The following is an 18,963-nucleotide window of genomic DNA, read 5'->3' on the forward strand; positions in this document are numbered from 1 at the left end:
AGAAAAATATCTATGCCGTCAGTTAAAAAAAAAAAAAAAACAGACTTAGCATTTCTGTACAGGTTTAGGGTGTCCCCAGCACCCCCTGGGTCATATACCAGCTGCAAGCTTCTCCTCCGAAGCTGCCCTTTGGTTCAAACACTTCTGAGCGAAAACTAACCTCAGTTACCCACAGCTAGTCAAAAAAAACATTACTTTATATTCCAGGCTGCTTTGGGGATACAGCTGTAGCCTGATGCAAGCAAGACCAAGCAGTGTGCCCCAAAACATCCCCACCAAGCCATCTTCACCCCTTGCTTTTCGCTGCACCCCACTGCCATAGCTGGCGACAGAGTCCCCCGCGTTGCAGAGCCCGCAGCTTTTTTCTGGCAATTCATTATTTCAAGCTCCTCTACGCCCTCACAGTCTGGCTCTTAACTTAAATGTTGTAGGGCTCCTTTTAATAGTGACAAGCTGTCAAAACCCAGGAGACTTCAACAGCATCCCACATTTCCCGCGGGGAACGGCTCAGCACCGTCGCTGTTTCTGGGTCTGCCGGTGGCAAGTACTTATAATTCTGCGCTCGCTGAAAGAGCCAGCCCTGAACTCCCATCTGGCGGCACGCTCTGCCAAAGGGCCGGAGCGCTGCATGGGGCCGTCTCGGCGAAGGGGCGGGAAGGCTCGGCCAGGGGCTCCTGCGATTTCCCACACTCCGAAAAGGGAGAGGCTGCAGGCGGCAGGGAGCAGAGCAACCGCAGAGCGCTTCCCCGCTGGGGCGGCAGCTGCCGAGCCTCGGGCATCCCCCCGATTTTCCCCCAGTGGGGGGGACACACTGCCAGCGCCTGCTTGCAGGTACCCGCTGCGTGTGCCTGGCGGCAGGGAGCTTATTGCAACCCTAAATCTACAGCCATACCTGTATAAAAGTGCCTTCGAGGTCGCTTAGCTCAGTTCCTTCAAGGTCTGCAAAATCAGGGGGATCTTCTGCAAAGAAACTGTCATCTGCACCGTCATCAGCAATAGGGCAAGGAGGCTGGAGCAGGGGGCTGCATGACACAGAGTAAGCAGCAACGTGAGGCCGAGCTTGCTTTTGGCCCCCTCTGAGGCCACGCGGGTTACGGACAAGAGCCTCGCGTCCACGCGACCGGTGCGCAGGTCTCCAGACGTCAGGCCGGAGGGCACGGCTCAGCCGGCTGCTTTGCAGACCCGGGTTGCAGAGGAATAATAATGCACGAAGGCAGAAATCCTATCTTAATACATTAATTGCACAGAAAAGCCCACCACTTAGATTAGAAGGGACGTAGCTGTAACTTTGGAAAAAACACTAGATGAATAGTATGGAAAATAATAAATAGTATGGAAAAATACGTGGGAGATGAGGTATATAAACTATAGAGAGCATTTTCTGGGGCATACATTTCTCTTGCTGTACAAAATAATTTCTCGTACAGTTAAAATTTGCCAAAGAACAACCCAAGGGCCCAATTTCCACGCAGGAGTACCCGCAAACATCATCCAAAATCCCACATTTGCCTATATAAGGTGTCACTAGGACACACAATTCTCATTTTCCTTTCCTAACTGCCAGTTTCAGCCCCCAGAGCAGGCTCCAGTTCCACTGTGTTGACAAATGGGGCTCATAAGATTATTTTTATTGGTTAAATATAACTTTATAATTGGGAAAAAAAAGTGCTCATGCTGTTCTGTGCAATTATCTGCTGATTTGCTGTTTTTCTGGAGATGGAAGCAAAGGAACAACAGGGGATAATGAAAAAAATTAGGAGATAGCTAAATCTATGAAAACTGGAAAAACCTTTCTGCATTTGCAGCACGTCCTAAGCAGCAAGATTCATATAACAAACAGCGGCTGACTTTTTTTAAGCTCCATCTTTTGAAAAACTGTCACTTCATGCATTCGGGGTTTGTTCCCCCCCCCCCAATTTTGTACATTTAACCCCCCTGCAAAATGCAGTCGCAAACCTTTTCATCCTCATTTAGAAAACCTGTCGGCTTCTCTCCTTTCCTATAAACATACAGACACGCTGAGGAAGTTACCTGAAGTTACCACCTATAACAGCTGACGATAACAGCTATTTTTTACAGCAGGAAAGGCGTAAAAACGTACCTACGTGTATTACGGGGCGTTTGCAGGTACAGCGCATAATCCCGTCTTTAAATCCAGCTCCATAACATTCGCAATAATCCCCACTGCACTGAATGAACATTTAAGGTCTTAAATAACCTGGACCCACTTCCAGACCGCGATGCTCTTGCCCTGTTTCTGCCGCCTCCGGATGAAGCTGCCAAGTCGTTTTCCTGCTGAGTGGGCTGCGGGTTCGGGGCCCCGCGGGCGGCCGTTGCTACCAGGAGCCGCGCGGCTCCCGACCTGGGGACCGCGTCGCTAGGAGACACTTGCTCGTTACTAGGTGCCGCGCGTCAGCAGCTGGCCCTCGGATAAGCCCCGTTTGCAAAAGCATCCTTGAAAACCAGCATCCGAACATCAGCCCTCCTGCCACGCGGAGGCGGCCCCCGCGGCCCGCAAAGCACTGCACCAGCTTTTCGCGGTGGGCGCCGGCCGGGCAGCTGCTGAGGCTGAATCCTGCCTGTGGGAAGCGCAGTTGAGGTGCTTTGGCTCTGAGCGCGGTGGGCTTCATGGCTTGCAAACGCATTTGAAACAACGGCTGCATTGGTGTTTGTTGCCAGTGAAATCATAAATGCAACGGGAGCAGCTCTGGCGGTGCTTGCAGGCCTCAAGCGACACTCACCCCATGCCCTCCGTCTCTTCCTCCTCCTCCTCGGCACCATCCAGGGAGCACGACACCTCCAACCTTGGAGAGGGAGAAGCTGGGTGGGTTAAATATGAAAAATACATCCGAACCTTAAAAGTGCAAATGAATTCCTCACATGGATGTTGCCAGCTTTATTTGCACAATTTTGCAATAACCTTCCCATCTCAGGTGGCCTGCAAGGCTCTACCTCAAACCAACGTCCCAAGCACGTGGACAGGCAGACCAGTCATGCAATGGCTCACAAGCCATTACTGTCTGTGGCCTCAAGCACATGGGCAGGAATGCAAAATATCAGCGGAGGAATGGAGGGAACAAGACCTCATGTTCCCCTTGCGGCACAGGAAGAGGATATGTGGAGGGGTTATAGGCTGCTGATTTTGAACAAAATCGTAATGCTAATGAAATACCCAATCCTGGACAGGAAGCACTCACTGCCACCTTCTCAGGCGCGTATACTAAGGAGAAAAATCTCAAAAATACCTTCATAACATGCCCATTTGGTTTTGGTGGATGGGAGCACTGCTAAGCAGCAAGTCAATGAACGGGACCCGGAGGATCGCTCGCTGCTAGCACAGTTGTTTATTCTAAGGCAAACTGGTCAGTGCGAATGACTGGGATTTACAGCTCCTGCGCTAAAAATCTATCAGATGCCGGGCCCCAGGCCTGCAGGTTGTGATTGCGGGTAGCAAGCAGCATCTCGCTGCCGCGGAGGCAATGCCTACAGCTCCCAGCACTGCATGAAGAGATAGAGAACACTATACTAGATCCTCTTTGCTGCTGGTTGCCCCCTCTCTGTATTTACACTCAGTGCAAGCTGTGTTTAGTGTGACTGATGACGGGGAGAGGGTCTCTTGGCAGGGAGTCACATTGCTTTCACTGCGGCCAAGTGGAGGAAAATGAGCACGCGGGATGCAAAAAGTGAGAGTGGTTTTAGCGGCTGACTCAGAGCGGCAAAGAAACCCAGACCCAGACCCGGAGGCAGCAGCACACTTGCACTCAGCAGGTACAGCGAGAAATCTCTCCACTGCCCCATGTTCCCGCTTGGAAAAATGTTATTTGCTCTCTTTCGGGTGTCTACACCGGATGCTGTAGCAGAGAGGAATTGAACAGTCAGCTCTCCCAGGCTCAGCATAGAGATTTCAGTCCGGAGGCTGGCATTTCCCATCAGCCTGAAGAAAACCTCGGCTTCGTAACCCGGCTGCATTGCAGGAGGGTTCGGCTCTGATCCTGTTCCACGGAAAGCGGTGACAAAACTTCCTTTGATTGCAGTGGTGCATGAACAAGACCTTAGATATGAATGGCTCCTTTCATGAAACACAGTGATTTTGGAGGACTTCTCTATAGAGTTAAATAGGAATATTAAAACTACTGAACAATCTGGCATATTTTAGATTCTGCACAGCACCCATGTAAGCCTGGACATGACTTGCATTGGAGTATCTTGCACAATGATGTCTTTGCTATCAAACTACTCTAACAACTTTTGTCTAGAAGAATCCCAAACTGTTTGGGAGAGTGTATACAAAGCTCTCATCTCACTACTGAAATGCAGGCCGCTTTTGGCACCGAACGCATTACCCCATCCTTGGGAGGAACTCAGCACGAGTTTCTTTTGGAAGAAATAGGGTGAATTTTACAGAGAAGACTACAGTTTCCAAATTTCGTGGCAAATGGATGTGAAATTGATATGAAAGAGGTCTAAACTTTCTCAGTTTAGGGCCCAAATCTACTTATTAGGTGCTCAGGAGGAGCTATCCGTTAGTTGGCTTCTGCAGGTTTAATTGCAGCTGGAGCATGAAGCAGTCAGTGCACTGGACTTCATGGCTCCGATACGCTCTGCCATTGCTCCTGAGACCCAAATCTCAAGGAAAGCAGGTGGAAAGGCAGTTTACTTGTGTACCTTTCAGGTCCTTCTGGTGTCCACCACTTTGGAAATGGGCATCTCAGCCAGCTTGCCCATGCACTACATCGAATACTTGCAAGAGGGCTGCGCAGGAGGGCGTTCGTCCCCATCCCACAGTGCCAGGACAGCCTCTGCATTCGTAGCGGAGGAGTACGCAGGGGGCTGCACTTCAAACTCAGTGCACATCTCCTACCTATTTTCTTCTTCCTGAAGTTCCTCTTCTATGGTGGGCAGACGATGAGCATCTGCCACCGGCTTAGCCTCGTGATCCCAGGCCGTCGTCACATGTGTGGCTTCGTTACTCCAGTCAGCATCCATCTCTTCCACAATGAGGTCTGTCTCCACATGATTCCCCGGGGGAATATAAACTGGAATGGGAATGGGGAAAGAGATGAAAAAGTAAGAGTAGCACATTTTGGAGGGACTTGTCTACACCAGAATATATCCCATGTTTTAGCTGTATGTTACAACTGTTACTAAATGGTGAGGTGCTGCTGTACGCCGGTCTTCAAGTGCCGCTCAGCCTTGCACAGATTTGTACGAGTTCTGGTCTCTCCTGGAGCTATGCCAGACGATGGCTGGGGGATGTGTTACGGAAGGAGGAAATTCACCACTTAGCACTGAGCTCGTCAAAAGTCCCATAAAAATATAGCTCTTTGCATATAGATGTGTATTAATTTCCCTGAGCATGCACCCACCTCCACCAATGGAAGATCGAGCCCTTCTATGAACGGGCCACATTTTGGTTCTTCTTGCAAGCATAAGCAACCATGGGGAAATGCTCAAAGCATGCGAGTACAAAGGGCTGGATGCACCCTTAAGCCCCAACCGAAATGGTGCACACAGAAACGTGGGCCACAGTTCTTCGTGCCGAAACACCATGTCCCTGCATAACGGCTCCCACGCTTCCAGAGTCAGCCCTCGCTCCCTGCGAGGGAAGCACCATGAGGAACCACTCCCAGCAGCCGCCACTGAGGATGCTCCATTGGCTCCCAAAGTGATCCCAGGTACTGACTGAGCGCTCGGATTGGGAAATATCCCTCAGCCACTGGCTACTTCCTAGCACCGCAGGGGAAACGTACGCAAATCTGTTATTCAGGAGGTCATCAGACCAGCTTTCTGCAAAACGAAGAGCGCGTGCAGCTCCAACCCAGAGCCCCATTGCCTGAAAAGGGCACTTTCCCTTGCCCTCAGTCTATCCTGGCCCAAGTCCCACAGTCCCTATGCAGTTCCTATAGCACTAGTCATGTGCCAGAAAAACAGGAGGAGGAAGTACATCCGCGTACTGTAAAAAGTTTATTGGGAAGTCTCACTGACAACAAAACTCAGGGGAACTTAGATGTCCACAATGAAATTAATAGGAAACATATGCAAGTTTAAATACAGAAAGGCAAGGAAAAAAAAAACACAAAAAACAAAAACCCCACACTTTTGATGCTGTCAGTTCTACATTATATTTATCATATCACACTCTTGCCTAGTAGTGGTGCATGCAACATTGCGCCAATATCACACTGTTTCCTTCATCTTTATTCTGCTTTCTCTAGATCTGCATTCCTTAAAACATAGGACAAGGATCAGGAAGATACATTTTAGAACACGCTGTAAGGTTTTGATATATCATATGGCAATAGGGCAAATGCTAAAATTGTAGCCTGCTACCAGCTGGGTTCAGTACAGAGATAGGACCTCTTAGTTTGGTCGTTTGGACAATAACTCATCATTAAGGCTGCCTATCTTGTCCTAAAGAGATGCAAGGAGCAGGTATGTATTAAAAAGAGTGGTATTTAGAGGCTCTTGTCCAGTTCAGTGCAGGGTGCTTGGGCTTGCTATGCCTGGCCGCGCACATCCCTGCAGGAGACGTGCCCACAGGAGGTGTTTTCCCTACTGGGAAGCTCCCGTCTCCGTGTTTCAGCGCTACCTCTAATAAGCTGCATTGCATCAGGGGGAGCAGCAGTAGTCCAGGATGTATTAAACGCACTCCTTCCCGTAAGAAAAGCCCAGGCAGAGGCTATTAGCCATTAACTCCCACCTATTCAGCTCAGGATTAATCTCACCCTCCTGTATTGGCCTTTCCACTTGCTGGAAGAAAATACTCAATTAATGGAAGAAAACACTCAATTAGTGGAAGAAAACCAATACAAAGCTGCTGAGGGGCCGAGAAGCTCTGTAATGTGATGTCTCTGTGAGGCAGAAGTAGATTAAAAGAAGCCTGGGGGCTTCAGCTGGAGGTCTCAGTGGTATCAGCATGCTATGGGGTTTTGAGAGGTTCACGAGTGGGAAGCTTTTTGCCTAAGAGGTGTCCTAACTGATGTTTTTCTATCCTTACATAAATTACAGCTTGTGTCTCACAGATATTAGTCCCAGCTATGTTCTGCACAATCAACAGCTCTGGTTCATGGAGCCAAAGCAAGCAGAGGAAAAGATACTGCTGGCTGCAAGAGCATGAAAGCCAGGTTCCCTTTAGAAGCAGTGAAAAGGTCTTCACCGCCATTCCCTGCAGAGGATGTGTCAGTCCCAACACGGCTACATCCTACCACTGCTGTCAGCCGCAGGGGTCCTGGGCCACGCAGCCAAAGTCCCTACAGCGATGGCAGATGCCAGCCCCAGGGCTCCCGTGCCAGGCGCCCTGGGCTGGGAAGCAACTAGAAACCATTTGCAGACTGCACTTTCTCTTCAGGTTGGATTCATTTTACTGGGGGAAAAGGATGGCTCTCCACAGTCTTCGTTTTCCATTTGTTTCAGAGGCACTAAGCCCCTTTGCCCCCTGAAACAAAAGGAGAAGGAAAACATTAGTGAGCGTGTTGGTGGTGTGGCACACAAGCCCACATCTCGTTCCATCCAACCACTTCCTTCATTTGTCCCATAAAATTACTGGAGATGCCACAACACGCCAAATCGGGGCTTTCAAGTAAGCAATTATGCATGAAGGGTGAAATTGCATCCTGCATGTGCAACAGCATCCTGCTAATTCCCCACCTAAATCCTTCTTATTGCCCCCAGAAAGGGTTGGGACTGTAGGTGGAAGAGAGTACGCCATTCCCCAGAGGACTTGGGGGCCTCTCCTCTCTTGAGAAAGTTCATGGCAATAGTCAGGTCTCCACTTCATACAAGCCTGCAGAGAAATGCCTTCCCGCAGGATTTCCTGCATGGAAATCCCATGAGGCTGGTTGCTCGCTTGGAGAGAGCGGCTCTGCTCCGCCTCCCTAAAGGGCCATATAGCCGTGCTATCCATCTGCGCTCCCAGCTGAAAAGCCAGCATCCATGTTCCCATAGGAAGATCTCATGCCCTGGCTAGCAACCTCGACTTCCACCTCTGGAAACAGTACCACGCGCTGCACAAGGATTACCTGAAACCAGCTCTGAAACAGCCCAGCGACAGAGGCAGCTGCGCCACCCTGACACTGGGCTCCCGTTCTGCTGCACAGCACGCAACCCAGGGTCTAGCTGCCCCAAAAAAATCACTGATTTTCTTCCAGCGAGGCTGCACAGCACATGTGGTGTTGGGCAGGCTCCCTTGCTCTGTGCCCCATGAGGAGCACCCATTGGGACCATTTCTGCATGAGTTACTCCTTCCACACTTGTACGGGCATGGGCAAGCAGCAAGGCAGACTCCTAGGTATTTTCCCACAAAAGTGCATACTCACAGATAACATATTTAAATCTACTAGCAATAGTGTTTTGTTTTTCCAAGGTACCTCATAGAAGCTTTACGCCAGACTTTGAAAACACCCTGGAGTTCAGCAGCAAACTTGCAAAAATGGGTTAACCAGAGGGGCCGCTTTGAATTCGACTGTAGCACGCACCTCAGTCAAATCCCAACAGCTTGGGAAACAGCGTTTGCCATAGCTCGAGGATAGGCCTTAATGTCAGCACTAATCACAAAAATTCAGATTCAAGGGCTTCACACCCCAAGGCTCTCCTACCTCTGCTGCATTTGAAGACATAATCCCAAAGGGTGAATCCGTGCATGGGAACTCCGGTCTGCAGCAGGCCTCCAAAAAAAATCACTAGAGCTTTCCAAATTGGTGCTCCAGCTTTCCCAGGATCTCAATGGATTTTACCAAGCCCCTTACTACAAGCTGAGATCTGTTCCCTGCTCTCCCACAGCAGTAGCTGCCAACAGCCTCTCACGGCTCGTCCAGGTATTTTCAGAAGCTCTCGAAAGGGCACTGGCAGAGGGTTACGATATAGAATGGATGACTACCAGAAGCCCCTCTTCCTGAAACTCCTCACTAAAAGTTTCTAACCTATGCAAGTTAATCTACATGGTGGGAATGAGCAAACACTTACTTTCTTCCACGGGGCTCAAGGTTGCTGCTCCTCCCTACCAAAAGGAAAAGGAAAGCATGAGACATTGTAATCAGCTACTGTTCACGCTGCGAGAGTGTGTGTGCCCTCTTCTTGCCCTCTTCTGCAAACTGTGGCGTAGCCAGAGACAGTGGGGGCCTGCACAGCTCCCTGTCCTCAGGGTGCCAAGCCCTGGGCTGTCTGGCTCAGCACCACGTGGGATCCTCCCACCACTCCACACATCACCTTCACCTGCCCAGCATTTATCAAGCAGCCTACGTACCTGAGCTTCCTGCTGCGTTTTGATCATGGGCTGCGGCATCACCTTCTCCAGCTCCTGGACAAACCAGCCAAACATCCTGCACATAAGAGACCCTTGTTGGACTCCGCTTTAGGAGCCTGCTTGGCTCCCACAGCAGCCGTCCCTCCCAGCCCCGCACTGCTGCTTTTACCCGCCGCGGCCAGTGGCTCCAGATCCCAGCTGTGTCTCGGCCACTGCCTGCTCCACCACTGCGGGGATGCTCTGGCCAGTGGAAATGCTGCCTTTCGACTTCACCCGGGTTTTACTGCCTTTGGCCTCTGCTCAGATTTATTCAGAGAGAAGGGAAAAAAAAAGGCGATGTGGCAATAATTTTATACTTAGACAGGGAGGACGACCAAGGGAGGAAGATTCACCGCTGCACAGAGGGACCTTGGGGACTTCGCTGTCAGCGTCACCCCGTGAGGACCCAGCCTAGGACGAGGCCAAGGACTATTTGGGGGCACACATGGGGTTTGGATAGCCTCCAGGGTGGGAAGTGCAGGGGGATGCGAGCACCACTCTGCATCCACCTGCCTAAGCCAGGAGTGATGCTCTGTGCTCAGTAACACATGGGCGTAACAGTGTTAAGAGATAAATTAAGTTTTAAAGGGCGCTCCGAAGACAAAGTGCAGAGGGAGGGGTCTCACGAAACAGTACAGGAGCAGCTCCTCCTTGCCCAGCAGGCCGTTGCTCACCTCGCGCCGCCTCCACCTCTTCGGGCCTTTCCTCTTGCAGCTTCTGCGGCAGAAGGACACAGAGAGATGGACGGACATGGCAGCACCCTGACCTGCAGCCACCACCACACCCAGCCCTGCCCGAGCCAGGGGCAGCAGCAGGCTCTGGCTCACCATCATCCTGCCCAGCTGCCCAGCCTCATCCCTCTCACTGAACCGGGTTCAAATAAGCAACCACTGGGCAGCATGATAGCCCAGAGACCCTAAAACATAATTTTGGCCCCATTTCCTTTAGATGGGCCTTTAAGTCCCATGCTGGTCCCAAACAGAGAGGGGTCCAGAGCCCTGTGTGCAGCCAGGCTGGGGACCACAATACAACGTTTTTCTCTCCCTCAAAAGCACTCAGAGTTTTTTTTTCCTTGCCCGGAGAGGTCTGAGCCTGAAGAGAGTGAACGCAGGACGATGAAGAGCCCGCTGCGCTCTTTGATCCCCCAACGTGACTAGAAGGGCAGCGTCTCACCTGTGCTTTGCAGCTAACGTGCCCCGCTCAGGGTAAGGATGCTTCCGCAAGAGAATCCTGCCTTTCAACATAAATCTGTTTATTTTTAACCCTAAAGCAGTTTGTATGTTGAATTCCCCCCCACACACACCTTTTTTTCCAGGCAAGACAATGTTTGGCAATATTGTTTCCAAATAGGAAAACACACCAGCTAACAGCTGCAGCGAGAGCAGCGAACAGACGCAGCAGTTAGCGCAGCAGTTTGCGCAGAAGGGCGCCAGAAGGCAAAGAAGGTGCCTCTCCATTTTGCACAGTGGTGTGTCCTTCCCCGGGGCATGGCCGTGACACGCCGCAGAGCACGTTCCCCCGTGGCTGCTGGAGGTGCTGCATCGGCTGTGTCTGAGGCTTCAACGCAGACAGACCCTCCGACAGCAGATGCAGCTCTGCAGGTGTCAGGCTGCAGGCAGTGCCTGGGGCCTCTGCGTGGGGCCTGGGCTGACAGTCAGCTCTCCTGCGTGAGGTGTGCTGTGCTTGACCAGTTGCGTCACCAGATAAAGGAGCTACGGGAGGAGGTTAGTAGGCTGCGTAGCATCCGAGAGGATGAGCGGGAGATTGACAGGGCGTTCTCGGAGACTGTTCAGCTCCGGGAGTCCCCTGCCCCCACTGCAGCGGAGTTGTCGGAGGGCTCAGCACCGTGTGTAAAGGTGCATCATAACGCTGTTGAAGAGGGCTGGAAGCTGGTGACCTCTCGTAGAAGGAGAAAGGCTCTTGCTCCTCCTCAAGACTTACCCTTGAAGGACAAGTTTAGTGCCCTGCAAGCCGAGGAGAGGCTGGGCATGGCTCCAAGGGAGGCAACTGGCCGGGCAGACCCTGTGCCGTGCAGGAACCCCCGGAAGAAGCGGCGAGTGATTGTTGTGGGTGACTGCCTGCTGCAGGGGACAGAGGCACCTGTCTGCCGACCTGACCTCTTGCCCAGAGAGGTTTGCTGCCTGCCAGGGGCTCGAATAAGAGATGTCGTGGAAAGACTGCCAAGGCTTGTCCACGCATCGGACTACTACCCTCTGCTGATCTTCCATGTGGGTGCTAATGACGCAAAAGGCAAACTGGAAAGCATCAAACAGGACTTCAGAGCTCTGGGAACGGTGGTGAAGGGTCTGGGAGCCTGGGTCGTTTTCTCCTCAATCTTGCCTGTGAGGGGGAAGGATGGGAGGAGGAGTAGACGAGTTTTCCAAGTTAACAACTGGCTGCGCCGCTGGTGTTGGCAACAGGGCTTTGGTTTCTGTGACCATGGGACCCTGTTTGAAGATCAACAGCTGATGGAGCAAGATGGGATCCACCTTACCAAGTGGGGCACGCGTGTCTTTGCCAACAGGTTGGCCAGCCTGGTAAGGAGGGCTCTAAACTAGGCAAGATGGGGGAAGCGGAGTGGTGTAGTGGCAGGAGAGTCAGTAAAACACCGCTCAAGTCAGGATGCCTCCAGCGGGTGCATACAGCCAGGGGAGACAGCATGCAACATGGCTATGGAGGATCCTCTTGCGCCTCTCCTGGGAAGCTTGCATGCTTGGCTGGCTCTCTGGAATGCCTGTATAGCAATGCACGCAGCATGGGGAATCAGCAGGAAGAGTTAGAGCTCTGTGTGCGGTCGCAGGGCCATGATCTCATTGCAGTGACAGAGACATGGTGGGATAGCTCACATGACTGGGATGCTGTCATGGATGGCTAGGTGCTTTTTAGGAAAGACAGGCCAGGAAGGCGAGGTGGTGGAGTTGCCCTTTATGGGAGGGAGCAACTAGAATGTATGGAGCTCTGCCTCGGGGTGGATGAAGAGCAAGTGGAGAGCCTGTGGGTAAGGATTGCAGGCTAACATGGGTGACATGGTGGTGGGGGTGTACTACAGGCTACCTGATCAGGAAGAGGCAGTCGATGAGGCCTTCAACAGACAGCTGGAAGTAGCCTCATGATCACAGGCCCTGGTTCTCATGGGAGACTTCAACCACCCTGACATCTGTTGGCAAGACAGCACAGCTAGGCACAAACAGTCAAAGAGGTTCCTGCAGAGGATTGATGATAATTTCTTGACTCAGGTGGTGGAGACGCCAACGAGGAGAGGTGCAATGCTAGACCTTGTACTAACAAACAAAGAAGGTCTAGTTGGAGAGGTGAAGGTTGGGGGCAGCCTTGGCTGCAGTGACCATGAGATGGTGGAGTTCAGGATCCTACGAGGAGGGAGCAGGGCAATGAGTAGGATTGCAACGCTGGACTTCAGGAGAGCTGACTTTGGCCTCTTGTGGGACCTACTTAGGGGAATCTCATGGGTTAGGGCCCTAGAAGGAAGTGGGGGGGGGGGTCCAGGTGAGCTAGTTAATATTCAAGCATCATTTCCAGCAGGCTCAAGACAGGTGCATCCCTCTGAGTAAGAAGTCGAGCAAAGTGGGCAGGAGACCTGCCTGGATGAGCAAGGAACTCCTGGCCAAACTCCAGCAGAAGAAGGAAGTACACAGAATGTGGAAAAGGGGACAGGCCACTTGGGAGGAATACAGGGACGTTGTCAGAGTGTGCAGGGATGCGACAAGGAAGGCTAAGGCCAATTTGGAATCAAATCTGGCAAGGGATGTCAAGGACAACAAGAAGGGCTTCTTCAGATACATCAATAGCGCAAGGAAGACTAGGGAAAATGTGGGCCCACTGCTGAATGGGGTGGGTGCCCTGGTGACGAAGGATACAGAGAAGGCAGAATTACTGAATGCCACCTTTGCTTCAGTCTTTACTAAAGGCCGGTCCTCAGGAATTCCAGACCTTGGAGACAAGAGAGGAAGTCTGGAGAAAGGAAGACTCTCCCTTGGTCGAAGAGGATCAGGTTAGAGATCTTTTGTCCAAACTTGACATCCATAAATCCACGGGCCCCGATGGGATGCACCCACGAGTGCTGAGGGAGCTGGCGGATGTTATCGCTAGGCCACTCTCCATCATCTTGGAAAGGTCCTGGAGAACAGGAGAGGTGCCTGAGGACTGGAAGAAAGCCAATGTCAGCCCAGTCTTCCAAAAGGGTAAGAAGGAGGAGCCAGGAAACTACAGGCCTGTCAGCCTCACCTCCATCCCTGGCAAGGTGATGGAACACCTCCTCCTGGAGGTCATCACTAAGCATCTGAAGGACAAGAAGGTGATCAGGAGTAGTCAGCACGGATTCACCAAAGGGAAATCATGCTTGACCAATCTGATAGCCTTCTATGACGGAATGACTGGCTGGGTAGATGAGGAGAGAGCAGTGGATGTTGTCTACCTGGACTTCAGCAAGGCTTTTGACACTGTCTCCCATCACATCCTTCTAGGTAAGCTCAGGAAGTGTGGGCTAGACGAGTGGACAGTGAGGTGGCTTGAGAACTGGCTGGATGGCCAAGCTCAGAGGGTTGTGGTGAATGGCGCAGAGTCAAGTTGGAGGCCTGTGGCTAATGGTGTCCCCCAGGGGTCAGTCCTGGGTCCAGTCTTGTTCAAGGCATTCCTCAGTGACCTGGAGGAAGGGACAGAGTGCACCCTCAGCAAGTTTGCTGATGATACTAAACTGGGGGAGGAGTGGCTGACACACCAGAAGGCTGTGCTGCCATTCCGAGGGACCTGGACAGGCTGGAGAGGTGGGCGGAGAGGAACCTCCTGAAGTTCAACAAAGGCAAGTGCAAGGTCCTGCACCTAGGCAGGAATAATCCCATGCAGCAGTACAGGCTGGGGGTTGACCTGCTGGAAAGTAGCTCTGCAGAGGAGGACCTGGGAGTGCTGGTGGACAACAAGTTAAGCATGAGCCAGCAGTGTGCCCTTGTGGCCAAGAAGGCCAATGGGATCCTGGGGTGCATTAGGCGGAGTGTTGCCAGCAGGTCGAGGGAGGTGATCCTGCCCCTCTCCTCAGCCCTGGGGAGGCCTCCCCTGGAGTACTGTGTCCAGTTCTGGGCTCCCCAGTACAAGAGAGACCTGGCAGTAGTGGAGAGAGTCCAGCGGAGGGCTACCAAGATGATTAGAGGGCTGGAGCACCTCTCCTAGGAAGAAAGACTGCAAGAGCTGGGCCTGTTGAGCCTGGAGAAGAGAAGATTGAGAGGGGATCTCATCAACGTGTACAAGTATCTGAAGGGGGAGTGTCAAGAGGATGAGGCCAGCCTCTTCTCCGTGGTGCCCAGCAACAGGACAAGAGGCAATGGGCAGAAACTGAACCACAGGCAGTTCCATCTGAACCTGAGAAAAATCTTCTTGACTGTGAGGGTGACAGAGCATTGGAACAGGTTTCCCAGAGAGGTCGTGGAGTCTCCTTCCTTGGAGATATTCAAAACCCGTCTGGATGCGATCCTGGGCAATCTGCTCTAGAGGACCCTGCTTGAGCAGGGGGGCTGGACTAGATGATCTCCAGAGGTCCCTTCCAACTTTGGCTATTCTGTGATTCTGTGATCAGGGTGGATCCAGCAAGGCTCAGAGAAAGCAGAGAGACCCCTTAGGTCCCTCCTCAGCCATCTTTTCCTGAGCTGCTGCTCTACCCAGCGGTGACCAGCCTGATTTCACGTCGCTACCATGGCTACTTTACATCTGGAGCAAAGTGCCATCCATGCCGTGAGCAGAGACTTGCTTCTGGGTGAGCAACCAAGCCTCAGCTCCAGCTGCACCAGGGCAGCCTATGCCGCTCCCAGGGTGGCGGGAGGGAAAAGGCAGCTTTGTACCTTATGAGGCAGATTCACAGCCTCGGTTCATCCCCGGCTTGATTTACCCAGCCGACGGGATGAGCCTGGCGCTCTGAGGCCATGCTCAGAGATGGGCAGTGGTGTTCTGCTCCATCCTGTCTAAGCCTGGGCACCCTGCTCGCGGGCTGCCTGCTCCCACAGCTTTATGTGGCTTTTGGACCAAACCGTCCTGACTGCGCAAGCTTTTAGGCCAAAAAAAGCCAAGAAGTGCTGAAGAAGACACAGCTTGGTTATGTAAAAAACTATTTTAAGTGTTGCTTTTGCTGGAAATGCAGGCTAGCACCGTCACTGCTGGGAGGGCGACAGGGCTCAGGCAGGCTGCAGGGCAGCTCATGACCTCCTAGATCAAGTGTCCTCAGCTTGCTCCAGGCTAAGCAGCCACATCCTGACCTTACACAGCAGGCAGCTGCCCGGCATCCTCCAAATGCAGTATTTGTGCATTAAGTAACCAAAAAATCCCATTCAAAGTGGGAAAAGTGATTGCCCTCCGCCCCTCCCCAAGTGCAGCCCTCACCCACCAAGCGATGAGCGAGGTTGAGCAGTCCCGCAGCAGAGCAACCAGGCTCCTGCGTTGCAGATCCCCCCGCTGGGTGATCTTTTTTTTGAAAAAGTGAAGTAGGCTGAATCCCGTGAATGTGTCAGCATAATAAAAGATGATTCCCACACCTCACTTCCCACAGGAACAGAACGGTTTAGGAAGAGGATACTCTATTAACTGGGAAAGCCCTTGGAAAAAAACTAGTTTCTCCAAAACAGAGAGTTGTGCTTGCAAGGCTGATTTGCGGTGGGAAATGCGGGGGTGGATCACAGCTGAGACCACAGGACAACCAGGACTCTGAAACACCAGTGCCCCACGCACATTTTAGACTAAGCTTTGAATATGCCATTTTTTGAGCACAGCATTGACCAATGCTATAGTAGAGGAGGCATTTGCTGCTGCAAGGAGCTTCAGACCCCAAGCCCCAGTGCCCCTCTGCTTAGTGGCGAGCGTGGGAAGAACAGGGGGCAAATTCCCACCTTCACAAAGGAGGTTTGCGGCAGATGGATGGCTCAGGACAGGAGGGATTTAGCAACATGAGCATGCTTACAGAGTGAGGAGGCCCCAGCGCACATACGGTTGTGGGCATGCGCTGATGCTCACAGCGGGCCGCAGCTCCTGTGGTTGCCTCCAGCGGGGCTACACTCACCTCAGGCTTGTGCACCACCTCTGGCTGTGGCACCATCCTCTCGAAGCCCTGCACCAGCCAGTTGAAGACTCTCATGGCCGCCCTGCAGAAGGAGCGCGCTGCGTTCGCAGAGCTTGTCCCACAGCCCCTTCCGCTCCTGCCCCAGCTCTGGCCACCCCAGTCTCCTCTGCAGATGGCATTTCTCCTGGCTCCCACCTCCAAGACGGCTGGAGGGACCAAGGTGCCTTCCCCTCTGGGCTCCGAGCTTTCGGCCCGGGGCCACTTGCGGACGCGGAGGCACCACTGGAGATGTGGGAACACGTCACTCCGGCAGCTTCTCTATCGTCACAGGGGAATACCCCAGCGAAGACGCCAGCAGGTGGATGGTGGTCAGGAAGGGCAGACCAGCACGGAGCATGCACCGTCAGCCCTGCAAAGGCACCATGAAACCTACCAGTTCTCTGTGGCGTTGTCTGAACCGGCCTCACACTCGCAGGCTTCCAGCTTGTCTTCTTCCGGATCGAAGGGGATTATCTCTGCAAGCAGAAAAGGATAAAGAGTGGAATAAGGGGAGAGAGCAGGGGCCTGAGCTAACGCCAGCAGAGAGCACCCAGTGTCGGGGGTAACCAGCACCGCTCGGTGTTCCCAGCTCCTCTCCCACCAGCCCAAGCCACTGGGGTAACGGCCAGCATTGGCCAACTGGGAAGATGGAAATGCTCTCAGGACATGCACCTGGGGCTGCCCCAGGATGCAGGATGGGGTACTTTGTTCTGCTTTCAGAATGCTTTTGAGCTCGGTACAGGGAACAGTTTGAGCACTGCACAGCAAGGGCTGGGCACCAGCACAGGGCTCCTAGCTCTGGCCTTACCTAGAGCATCCTCTTCCTCATCCTTGAGGATCTGGACTTCAGTCTGAAAAGTCAAATGCAGACCATTACCAACCCACCAGCCAGAGGGCTTCCCACACCAGAAACCGTTGCTGGCTCTGGGCAGGATGCAGGCTGCCTAACAGCAGATGGGAAGGAAACTTGTCCTTTCCCTGCGTGAAGATGCATTAAGGCAGAAACCTGAGTGGGATAGGGTTTAAGCCTGGAGAAAGGGCTGTGCTCCTGATTAATATGAGGAGAAAATGGGAAATTAAGAAGGAAAACAAATATATATATGTGTAAGGGGAATACCCCGGGTCACTGCCCAGGGCCATCGCCTACCTGATCGGGAATGTCGATGCTCGTCTCGAAGCTCTTCCCGAGCGCCTGCAGTGTGCCCGGGGCCTGGGCTGGCTGGGGAATCACCTTCTCCAGCCCTTGGGACAGCCAGGAAAGCACGCTGCCTCCCACACTGTGAGGAACAGGGTGAAATGAGCGGCTGGGAGCAGGGCAGCCCCCAGGGCAGAGCCAATTCCCACGGGATGGACCCAGCAAGCAAGTTGCCCATGCTGCAGCGGGGTGAGCTCCAGGCATCCTCCCCCCTTCCCAGCATGGGGCACCCAGGTTCATGCAGACTCCCCATCCCAGGCCTTCAGCCCCCAACCGTAGCCAAAATCCAGGTGAATTGGGGGGTCACAGCCCAGAGGGCGTATGTACAAGAAAAATACCTCTCAAACATAGATGTGGATGCTGGGTCCTCAGGGACCGCAAATTCCACCTTCTTCTCTGCCCCTTTGACGAAAGCAGCAAAAAAAGAAAAAAAGAAAAAAAAAGAAAAAAGAAAAAAAAAAGAAAAAAAAAAGACAATCCACATCAGCACTTTGGTCGCCCACAAGCACCTGTGCTTTGGAGGGGCAGCGCAGAGACTGACCCTGCAGGCACAGCTCCGCATGCATGGCGGGACAGGTAGCAACCAATAAACTAATGCTGATTAATCACCTGAATCCCACTGCGTCTCTGCCATGGGAACTTACCCTCCCCGTGGTCAGGGGCAGTCTTGGGGCCGCTGGCATTTCCTTTTGGCAGCTTTAGGGTGAAACATTGAAAGGATGGTTTCAGATGAAGCACTAGCCATGAGAATGTCCCTGGCTGTGCTACTCCTGACCTAAGCTGGAAGGAGGCTGCAAATCTCAGGGATTTTTCACCTTTTCTGCAGCTCGAACAGGAAGAACATGCCCTGGCCCACGTCCCCACGGGCGCTGGAGGCAGAACGTGGGGGCATCGAGCTAAACCACCGAGTATCCCTTCACCCAGAGCATCCCCCAGCCATCCTTTCTTCCAGGCTCACTCCTTGCTCACCTTCGCCGGCTCTGCATCTTGGGTCTTGAGTCCTGGGCTTTCATCCTCCACCGTGGGAGTGGTATGAGCAGGCTCCGGAGGCTGGGGCACCACCCTCTCGATCCAGGTGAGCATCCTGCTGCCTGTGGACAGCAAAGCCGGGTCACCGCTTCCCTCTGGGAAGAGGAGTGGCAGCAGCTTTCCGCAGTGCGCTGGGAGCTGCAAAACATGCCGAGAGGCGGCACCCCAGCACATGGGTATTTGCCATCATGGGACGTTCCCTTGCCAATACTCACCTGGGCTCAGCCCTATTTTCTGCTTTGACGGGGATGTGGGGTGAATTTCCCCCTATGTTATTGCCAAGGCAGATATGGCTTATTAACAAAATGGGTGCCCTTTAGACCAAGTTTTGGGCTTCCTCCCCTCTCCCACATCATGCAGACCCAG

General features: G+C 52.8%; 1 protein-coding gene across 1 annotated transcript in view; it reads right to left on the reverse strand.

The window, feature by feature from the left end:
* The window catches only part of CNGB1 (cyclic nucleotide gated channel subunit beta 1), a 41,517-nt gene extending 22,866 nt beyond the window's left edge, over positions 1-18,651 (reverse strand). Inside the window, exons 1-14 of the mRNA XM_068956374.1 lie at positions 18,538-18,651; positions 18,213-18,264; positions 17,907-17,970; positions 17,521-17,650; positions 17,182-17,224; positions 16,768-16,849; positions 16,335-16,416; positions 9,955-9,997; positions 9,411-9,537; positions 9,242-9,317; positions 8,962-8,995; positions 4,862-5,036; positions 2,742-2,804; positions 893-1,022 (exon numbers count right to left, since the gene is read on the reverse strand). Of these exons, the coding sequence (XP_068812475.1) occupies positions 893-1,022; positions 2,742-2,804; positions 4,862-5,036; positions 8,962-8,995; positions 9,242-9,317; positions 9,411-9,537; positions 9,955-9,997; positions 16,335-16,416; positions 16,768-16,849; positions 17,182-17,224; positions 17,521-17,650; positions 17,907-17,970; positions 18,213-18,264; positions 18,538-18,651 (1,215 nt within the window). The remainder of the gene's footprint in view (positions 1-892; positions 1,023-2,741; positions 2,805-4,861; positions 5,037-8,961; positions 8,996-9,241; positions 9,318-9,410; positions 9,538-9,954; positions 9,998-16,334; positions 16,417-16,767; positions 16,850-17,181; positions 17,225-17,520; positions 17,651-17,906; positions 17,971-18,212; positions 18,265-18,537) is intronic.
* Positions 18,652-18,963: the final 312 nt, after the last annotated feature.

This window comes from Struthio camelus, chromosome 10, assembly GCF_040807025.1.
Source record: "Struthio camelus isolate bStrCam1 chromosome 10, bStrCam1.hap1, whole genome shotgun sequence".
Taxonomy (NCBI): domain Eukaryota; kingdom Metazoa; phylum Chordata; class Aves; order Struthioniformes; family Struthionidae; genus Struthio; species Struthio camelus.